The following is a 10,000-nucleotide window of genomic DNA, read 5'->3' on the forward strand; positions in this document are numbered from 1 at the left end:
TGATGTTTCAGCAGTTTGGCCTGGAGGTTGGTTGGTTCCCTCCAGCTCTCATCCAGCGCCACAGCGTTACGCTCATTCAGCCACACACACACCTGAGGGAGGATTTTTTAGGACTATTATTGTCTTTATTAGAGCAGCAGGAGACAGAGAGAGAGAGAGAGAGAGAGAGAGAGAGAGAGTCCAGTAGAGTCTGGTACCTGATAGCTGCTGGATAAGAACTGCTGCAGCTTCAGGGATCGATCCAGAGCTTTGAGACGAGATCTGCTCTGCTGCTGCAGCTGGCTCCGTCTACACACACACACACACACACACACACACACACACACACGCACACACGCACACACACGCACACACACGCACGCACACACACACACACACACACACACACACACACACACACACACACACACACACACACACACACAGAGAGAGACACACACACACAGAGAGAGAGAGAGAGAGACACACACACACACACACACACACACACACACACACACACACACACAGACACACACACACACACACACACACATCGTGTTTTTTTTGTATCCTGTTATTTGCAACTTCTGTTCATTTTTTTGTTTTGTACCGGGACCAGGAAAACACTAATTCATTCATCAGTGCACAGTACTGCCTTGGATATATACATATAGATGGACTACGATAAACTTCAAGAAAGACTTCCAAGAAAACAGAGATGTGATGATGTCCGTGCTTTCCCTCACCTGGCGGCGAGGGCTCTGCTCTTGGCTCGGATGTTGTCGGAGTCGTAGTGTTTCTGTTGGATCATCTTCTGGCCCAGTTTGTCCACCTCGTCCAGCTGCTCCACCTGAGCCTCCAGAGCCTCCGCGAACTGGGCCTGCTTCCTCTGCAGAGTCTCCACCTCCGTCACCGAGCTCTGCGCTCACACAAGAGATGAAAAAGAAACTGAGGCTAAGCTATTCTTCAGTGACCAATGTGAACAAAAATCTCTGAAATTGGTCCAGTATTGAGCAACAACACTGTAAACGGCAGCTGTAAAATCCGTGAAATGTGAAATGTTTGGCATCAGTGAGCGGCCACTAAAAGTTCTGTTGTTGCTGCTGACAGACTCAGATTATTATTCTAAGTGTCTGACAACATTATGGGATGGATCCCTACAGAGATAGACCTTTTAGTTAAAGAGGAAGATCCTTTTAGTTTAACATGAAACAGCCCTGATATCGCCATCACCAAACTACACCAGACTCCATGTAAATAATCAGGACTTTTAGCGTGTATAGAGCCAGCATATCTCCACCAGACTCCATGTAAATAATCAGGACTTTTAGCGTGTATAGAGCCAGCATACTCCACCAGACTCCATGTAAATAATCAGGACTTTTAGCGTGTATAGAGCCAGCATATCTCCACCAGACTCCATGTAAATAATCAAGACTTTTAGCGTGTATAGAGCCAGCATATCTCCACATGTAAATGGGTGAATTAAGGGTTTATTTCAACCAAACCAGAGTGGTGATTGTTGGAAACAGTGGGAAGATTAACCATGACGGCTTTTGGTAGTTTTATTTAGTTTCTGTCCACTTTGAATGAAGTGTGTTTTACGATGCTAAAAGTCCTGATTATTTACATGGAGTCTGGTGGAGTTTGGTGATGGTGATTTCGGGGCTGTTTCATGTTAAACTAAAAGGATCTTACGCTTTAACAAAAAGGTCTATCTCTGTAGGGATCCTTTCTATAATGTTGTCAGACACTGTCAGCGGCAAAAACAGCACTTTTAGTGGACGCTAACGTACAGTTTAACGTTACTTTGCAGCTTGTTTTAACCAATTTAAACAAGTGTTGTTCACATTAGTCACTTAGACACAAAAACACGGGGAAGTTACTTTTTAAAAGATCTTTTCTACATCAGAAAGGTGGCTCTTACCCCCAGGTCCTGGTTGGAGAGGAAGGCCTCCATGTTGTTGAGCCAGCTCTCACACTGCTCTACAGAAGACAGGAACACCTGCAGGATGGACAACCCGTCATTTATATAATAATAATAATAATAATAATAATAATAATAATAATAATAATACGTTTATTTGATATAGCACCTTTTACAGACAAAGTCACAAAGTGCTTCACATGATAACATTGTTAAAATTAGATCAAAACAGTAAATTGAGCACGCAAAAAAGAAATAAAATACCAATGGATATAAAAAAACGAAAAGACGTAAAAACACAAAACTACAAACATGAGTCTTCCGCTGCTTTTTAACCCTTGTGTAGTCTTCCCCGTCGACCAACGGCAACAACACACTTCTGTCACTCTATTTGAAGCTTCTGTCAATATTTTCCTGCAATTATTGACGGCGTTTTTTTAAGCTTTTCCCACATTTGTGTCACTTTTTCCGATGTTTTTGTCACTTTTTTCTGTGCATTTTTGACATTTTTTTTCCTACGTTTTTCAATGTTCTATTATCAGTTCTTCTTTACATGCTATGAAACTGAATTAAACACCCAAATTAAATGAAACTATTGAACTGATCATTTATATAACTTGTTAGGAGTGAACCATCCACGTTATTGGTTTTTTTTTAAGATTAATTTTTTGGGGGTTTTCCCTTTAATGTACAGTGACAGTGGATAGACAGGAAAGGGGGAGAGAGATGGGGATGACACGCAGCAAAGGGCAGCAGGTCGGCTTCAAACCCGCGCCGCTGCAAAGGACTCAGCCTACGTGGGTGAACGCTCCCTCTGGGGGAGCTAGAGGCCGCCCCCATCCATGTTATTTTAAAATTTGGTTGAAAGAAACCACATTTTTGATACAGAAACCTTTTGAAAATGGGTCAGAGTCGACCTGAGGACAACAGGAGGGATGAAAGCATCAACAGAGAATGCCGAACAAAAGACAACAGGAAGGACGTTATACTGTATATATCTATAAGTCTCTGAGACCAACTGATAGATTAAAGTAACAGATTTGTATTTTTGTTTTTGGTATTTATTTATTTTTAGCATGTCAGATTCAACATAAAAAAGACAGCAGCAGTCTCACGGTCGAATCTTGGCTGTTCAGATCAAAGATTCTGGACGAGACGAGTGGAAACTTGCAGCTATTCACAACGCGGCGGACTGAAAGCTGCCAGTTAACACCAATGAGACGAGACGAGACGGTGTATCATCTTCACAGCAACGACTCTTTGTACTTCCGTCCTAGCTTCAGACTTCCAGGCTTTTTGCAGCTGGATATATCATTTGTTGCGTGTAAATATGAATGTGGATAACGTTAGTGACAGTGACATGCTTACTACAGTTACATTTCTATAGTTCAGTTTTATTTGTCCGATTCACGGCTTTGTCCTAGGCGCTCCCTCTCTTCAGTCACTCTCTAGCTCGCTCCACCGTGCATGCTCGCAGGCGCACGTTGAGCCTCCGTTAACAGTTTGTAACAGAAATTAAATTGATTATGGATCATTTGATTGTAGCTGACTATACCAGCTGACTTCTCTATTGGCTGTTGAAACAGGAGACGTCTCTCACGTCCTAAAACCAGCCTCTGGAGACTCCACCAGCTGACTTCTCTATTGGCTGTTGAAACAGGAGACGTCTCTCGCGTTCTAAAACCAGCCTCTGGAGACTCCACCAGCTGACTTCTCTATTGGCTGTTGAAACAGGAGACGTCTCTTACGTTGTAAAACCAGCCTCTGGAGACTCCACCAGCTGACTTCTCTATTGGCTGTTGAAACAGGAGACGTCTCTCACGTCCTAAAACCAGCCTCTGGAGACTCCACCAGCTGACTTCTCTATTGGCTGTTGAAACAGGAGACGTCTCTTACGTCCTAAAACCAGCCTCTGGAGACTCCACCAGCTGACTTCTCTATTGGCTGTTGAAACAGGAGACGTCTCTCGCGTTCTAAAACCAGCCTCTGGAGACTCCACCAGCTGACTTCTCTATTGGCTGTTGAAACAGGAGACGTCTCTCACGTCCTAAAACCAGCCTCTGGAGACTCCACCAGCTGACTTCTCTATTGGCTGTTGAAACAGGAGACGTCTCTTACGTCCTAAAACCAGCCTCTGGAGACTCCACCAGCTGACTTCTCTATTGGCTGTTGAAACAGGAGACGTCTCTCGCGTCCCTAAAACCAGCCTCTGGAGAGTCCACCAGCTGACTTCTATTGGCTGTTGAAACAGGAGACGTCTCTTACGTCCCTAAAACCAGCCTCTGGAGACTCCACCAGCTGACTTCTCTATTGGCTGTTGAAACAGGAGACGTCTCTCGCGTTCTAAAACCAGCCTCTGGAGACTCCACCAGCTGACTTCTCTATTGGCTGTTGAAACAGGAGACGTCTCTTACGTTGTAAAACCAGCATCAACCGACAACCGTTGATCCCGCCCCTCGGACTGAGCCCTGCCAATGGGGAGTTCCCAGACCCAACATCTGGATGTGGGGCTGGCTTGTCAGGCTACAATAACGCAGCATTTCAGTGTTATTTTAACAGAGCATTAGTAAAATGCTCCTAGGCTCGTGCACAGCACGTGCACACTATGCTTGTTACACACACAGGGACGCACAGCAGCACACACACATGCAGAAGATTACAAATACAAATATTACGGTGTAAATCCTCCATCATAACAGCAATGCTCCAAGGTCCAAACGCGCCTGGCTTTTAAAGGGAATGGGAGATGATCTCTGATTGGTTGATTGCATGTTACGCCCAAGACACACCTCTGATTAATGAAGACACTAAGAACAACCCTTTAGAACCATGCGCCCGGCACACGGACCCTTTTTTCAGGCGCTTCACGCCGTGCGCTGAGATCGTTAAAATAGTCTTAATCCCCCCTCCCCACTACATAGAGTCTCACCTGTAGGGTTCGGGCCTGCTCCAGGGTCGTGCTGCGGTTCTGCCAGACTCTGTCCAGTCCGGATTTAGCTTCCTCCAGCTGGTTCAGGGCCTTCTTGATCTCCGCCTTCGAACCGTGACACGATCGGATCAGACCCAGGCCGAAGTCCCGGACAGAGTCGATGCGCTCGGCGCGGGCGTCGATCTCCGTCTGGAAATTACAGTTAACATCAAGTCAAGTCCTCCTTATTTATAAAGATTATTTTGTGGCCTTTATTGATAGGACAGATCAAGACAAAAGAAAGAGGGTAGAGAGACAGAAGAACTTCATGCAGCAAAGGGCTGCGGGTTGGACTTGAACCTGGGCCACTGCGGTAAAGACTGAGCCTTAGTACACGGGGAGCACACTCAACCAGGTGAGCTACCAGGACGCCCCAAGTCCTCTTTGTTTATAAAGCACATTTAAAACAGAAGTTGAGCTTTCCAGTCGAGGCAGATAGGTTAAGATCTGCTTCAATAAAAGGTAAACAACAGTGCTGGACTTGTCTCAGACTCGGCCGTTGGACTCAAGGTGCTTTTCTGTTGTCTCGGGCTCATCTTGGACTCGTTGGTATCTGGACTTGGACTTGTCTCAGACTCGGCCGTTGGACTCAAGACGCTTTTCTGTTGTCTTGGACTCGTTGGTATCTGGACTTGGACTTGTCTCAGACTCGGCCGTTGGACTCGAGATGCTTTTCTGTTGTCTCGGGCTCGTCTTGGACTCGTTGGTATTTGGACTTGGACTTGTCTCAGACTCGGCCGTTGGACTCGAGACGCTTTTCTGTTGTCTCGGGCTCGTCTTGGACTTGTTGGTATCTGGACTTGGACTTGTCTCAGACTCGGCCGTTGGACTCGAGACGCTTTTCTGTTGTCTCGGGCTCGTCTTGGACTCGTTGGTATCTGGACTTGGACTTGTCTCAGACTCGGCCGTTGGACTCGAGACGCTTTTCTGTTGTCTCGGGCTCGTCTTGGACTCGTTGGTATTTGGACTTGGACTTGTCTCAGACTCGGCCGTTGGACTCGAGATGCTTTTCTGTTGTCTCGGGCTCGTCTTGGACTCGTTGGTATTTGGACTTGGACTTGTCTCAGACTCGGCTGTTGGACTCAAGACGCTTTTCTGTTGTCTTGGACTCGTTGTTATCTGGACTTGGACTTGTCTCAGACTCGGCCGTTGGACTCGAGACGCTTTTCTGTTGTCTCGGGCTCGTCTTGGACTCGTTGGTATTTGGACTTGGACTTGTCTCAGACTCGGCCGTTGGACTCAAGACGCTTTTCTGTTGTCTCGGGCTCGTCTTGGACTCGTTGGTATTTGGACTTGGACTTGTCTCAGACTCGGCCGTTGGACTCAAGACGCTTTTCTGTTGTCTTGGGCTCGTTGGTATCTGGACTTGGACTTGTCTCAGACTCGGCCATTGGACTCAAGACGCTTTTCTGTTGTCTTGGACTCGTTGTTATCTGGACTTGGACTTGTCTCAGACTCGGCTGTTGGACTCAAGACGCTTTTCTGTTGTCTCGGGCTCGTCTAGGCCAGCACAATATGCTTTTGTCTAAAGTAACTGCCTCCTTCAAAACAAAACCATAGATGAAGCGTGCTCGTTCAGAAAGCAGGTATTAGTTTAATGAATCCATCTAGAACGGGCGTCGTGATTGGTCGCCTGGTACACGCCTGGCTGCATCATATACCTCAATCATCAGGCATCAATCAGTTTCATTTTGGCCACAGACACAATGTCAGCGAGCACTTTGTACTAGCAATTCTTCAGGACAGGTAATAAGTTAAAGAATGGGAACATTTCCATTTTATATTTTAAGTAAATAATATGGCTTAATTTGATCCTATAGTGATTTACTGCACTTGCTTTTTGATTATTACAAATAATAAAGCAAAATGATCATCTTAATAGAAGATATACTGTCTCTCATCATCACATGAGTTATGAACAGGCAAGTAAATGGTCTTGAAGAGGATTCTTTTTTTTCTGTCTCGGTATTGACTGTCTCTCATTTGGACTCGGTCTTGACTTGGACTCAAAGTTTTTTGGACTCGGTCTTGACTTGGACTTGAACCTCTTTGGACTCGGTCTTGACTCGGTCTCGACTAGTCCTGGTCTTGGACTTGTCTTGGACTCGACAAAGGTGGACTTGACTACAGCCCTGCTCAGATCTGGTTGTAGTTGGTCCCAAGTGGACTTATTTGGTCTGCTCTAGCTTTTCCAACATTTCAGACACAGATGTGGTGACAATAACGGGTCCAAAATGATGTGAAATTGCATTCTGGGCATGTTGATGTGTATGTGGATGACTGTCACGGGTACATTCCCCGAAGTATCTTTTGTTGACTGTGTGTATTTGCAAAGAAAGGGTTTTTGATGACTGTGGAGTAAAAGATTCTTTGTTAATGGGCCCTATGGTTGTATTTCAGTTAGTCTAATAGCTGGTTTGATTTGCATTGAGAGATGATTTCATGGAAAGTACCCCATGTCAATCTCTAGGTATGGTGAAGGGTATGTGATGATGGGGGGTATGGTGAAGGGTATGTGATGATGTTGGGGTATGGTGAAGGGTATGTGATGATGTGGGGGTATGGTGAAGGGTATGTGATGATGGGGGGGTATGGTGAAAGGGTATGTGATGATGTGGGGGGTATGGTGAAGGGTATGTGATGATGGGGGGGGTATGGTGAAGGGTATGTGATGATGGGGGGTATGGTGAAGGGTATGTGATGATGTTGGGGTATGGTGAAGGGTATGTGATGATGATGAAAAGCACATAAAAAAGCTCGGTCACCTTTGGTTTTATCAATCTTCAGAGTAGAAGACACAGAGCTGGTACTCTGGAGACGACTCTCACCTTCCAGTCCTGATGCTCCACGATGAGCCGGTCGGCCTCGGCTCTGGTTTTGGGAAGGCCTTTCTCCGCCATCTCGCCGCTCTGTTTGACGCTCCACTCCAGCAGGAGGCGCTGGTTGGCTTTGAACAGCTGCAGCTGGTGGGCCTCGTGCAGCTTCTCCTTCCTGAACAAACAACATGACTGTTGTTATAGCTTTATACATTCAAGCCATTGCCAAATGAGTTGATACAAAGTTAATTAAAGGTGCTCTAAGCAATGTCACGTGTTTTTTAGGCTACAACATTTTTTGTCACATACAGCAAACACCTCCTCACTATCTGCTAGCTGCCTGTCCCCTGAACACACTGTAAAAAACATCTCCTCACTATCTGCTAGCTGCCTGTCCCCTGAACACACTGTAAAAAACATCTCACTATCTGCTAGCTGCCTGTCCCCTGAACACACTGTAAAAAACATCTCCTCACTATCTGCTAGCTGCCTGTCCCCTGAACACACTGTAAAAAACATCTCACTATCTGCTAGCTGCCTGTCCCCTGAACACACTGTTAAAAACATCTCCTCACTATCTGCTAGCTGCCTGTCCCCTGAACACACTGTAAAAAAACATCTCCTCACTATCTGCTAGCTGCCTGTCCCCTGAACACACTGTAAAAAAACATCTCCTCACTATCTGCTAGCTGCCTGTCCCCTGAACACACTGTAAAAAAACATCTCCTCACTATCTGCTAGCTGCCTGTCCCCTGAACACACTGTAAAAAACATCTCCTCATTATCTGCTAGCTGCCTGTCCCCTGAACACACTGTAAAAAACATCTCCTCACTATCTGCTAGCTGCCTGTCCCCTGAACACACTGTAAAAAACATCTCCCTATCTGCTAGCTGCCTGTCCCCTGAACACACTGTAAAAAAACATCTCCTCACTATCTGCTAGCTGCCTGTCCCCTGAACACACTGTAAAAAACATCTCCTCACTATCTGCTAGCTGCCTGTCCCCTGAACACACTGTAAAAAACATCTCCTCACTATCTGCTAGCTGCCTGTCCCCTGAACACACTGTAAAAAAAAAACATCTCCTCACTGTCCGCTAGCTGCCTGTCCCCTGAACACACTGTAAAAACATCTCACTATCTGCTAGCTGCCTGTCCCCTGAACACACTGTAAAAAAAAAACATCTCCTCACTGTCCGCTAGCTGCCTGTCCCCTGAACACACTGTAAAAACATCTCACTATCTGCTAGCTGCCTGTCCCCTGAACACACTGTTAAAAACATCTCCTCATTATCTGCTAGCTGCCTGTCCCCTGAACACACTGTAAAAAACATCTCCTCACTATCTGCCAACAGCAGATAAGCGGACGAAGATGGATGGATGGATGACCTTGGGGAGAGTCACCCCCAGGTCACAGGTGACTTTGTTGATATAAATACTCGACCTGCGCAAGCGTGATATGGAATATATTCGGTGTTAAGCACTGCCTGTGGCGGTCAGGTAAGCTCCCTTACCGGAGTTCCACCTGCTTGTCCAGAGTCTGGAGAGCTTTCTGGACTTCCTTCTGTTTGTTCTTTAGCTTGTCGCTCATCACCGATCGAGCCTTCAGGTGGTCCAACACCTCCGTCTCCAGAGCCTGAGTACATAATACACGGACACACACTCACCGTGACAACCTCACGGTACAAGAACTGACAACTAAATAACTAATTCAGCTTTACTATTAATGTGCAGCGGTGAAAGAAGTATTCAGATCCTTTACTTAGGTAAAACACACAATAATACTAATAGTAATAATACTCTGTTACAAGTTAAAGTCCTGCATTGAAAATGGTACTGCAGTAAAAGTGTGTAAGTATCATCAGGAGAATGTAGTTACAGTATTAAAACATTGTGTAAAGAGTAAAGGATCAACCAGCTGTGTGTTTAATGGTCTGATCATCTCAGCTGGACTTGTAGTCCTTATATTGTTATTAACTAGTAACTAAAGCTAGCGGAGTAACTAAAGTAACTAGTAACTAAAGCTGGAACAGATGAATGTAGTGGAGTAACTAAAGTAACTAGTAACTCAAAGTAACTAGTAACTAAAGTAACTAGTAACTAAAGCTGGAACAGATGAATGTAGTGGAGTAACTAAAGTAACTAGTAACTAAAGTAACTAAAGTAACTAGTAACTAAAGTAACTAGTAACTAAAGCTGGAACAGATGAATGTAGTGGAGTAAAAAGTACAATATTTCTCTCTGAAATGTAGCGTAATGTAGGAGTAGAAGTAGAAGTAGAAAGTGGCATGAAAAGAAGAAGTGTGTG

The 10,000-nt window shown here is 45.2% G+C and overlaps 1 protein-coding gene across 1 annotated transcript in view; it reads right to left on the minus strand.

Moving 5' to 3' along the window:
* The window catches only part of sptbn5 (spectrin, beta, non-erythrocytic 5), a 127,115-nt gene that overhangs the window by 36,401 nt on the left and 80,714 nt on the right, over positions 1-10,000 (minus strand). The window contains exons 52-58 of the mRNA XM_078278176.1: positions 9,207-9,328; positions 7,706-7,868; positions 4,839-5,027; positions 1,910-1,987; positions 729-901; positions 198-288; positions 1-92 (exon numbers count right to left, since the gene is read on the minus strand). The exon at positions 1-92 is cut by the window's left edge and continues 55 nt beyond it. Of these exons, the coding sequence (XP_078134302.1) occupies positions 1-92; positions 198-288; positions 729-901; positions 1,910-1,987; positions 4,839-5,027; positions 7,706-7,868; positions 9,207-9,328 (908 nt within the window). The remainder of the gene's footprint in view (positions 93-197; positions 289-728; positions 902-1,909; positions 1,988-4,838; positions 5,028-7,705; positions 7,869-9,206; positions 9,329-10,000) is intronic.

Source organism: Sander vitreus, chromosome 20, assembly GCF_031162955.1.
Source record: "Sander vitreus isolate 19-12246 chromosome 20, sanVit1, whole genome shotgun sequence".
Classification (NCBI taxonomy): Eukaryota; Metazoa; Chordata; class Actinopteri; order Perciformes; family Percidae; genus Sander; species Sander vitreus.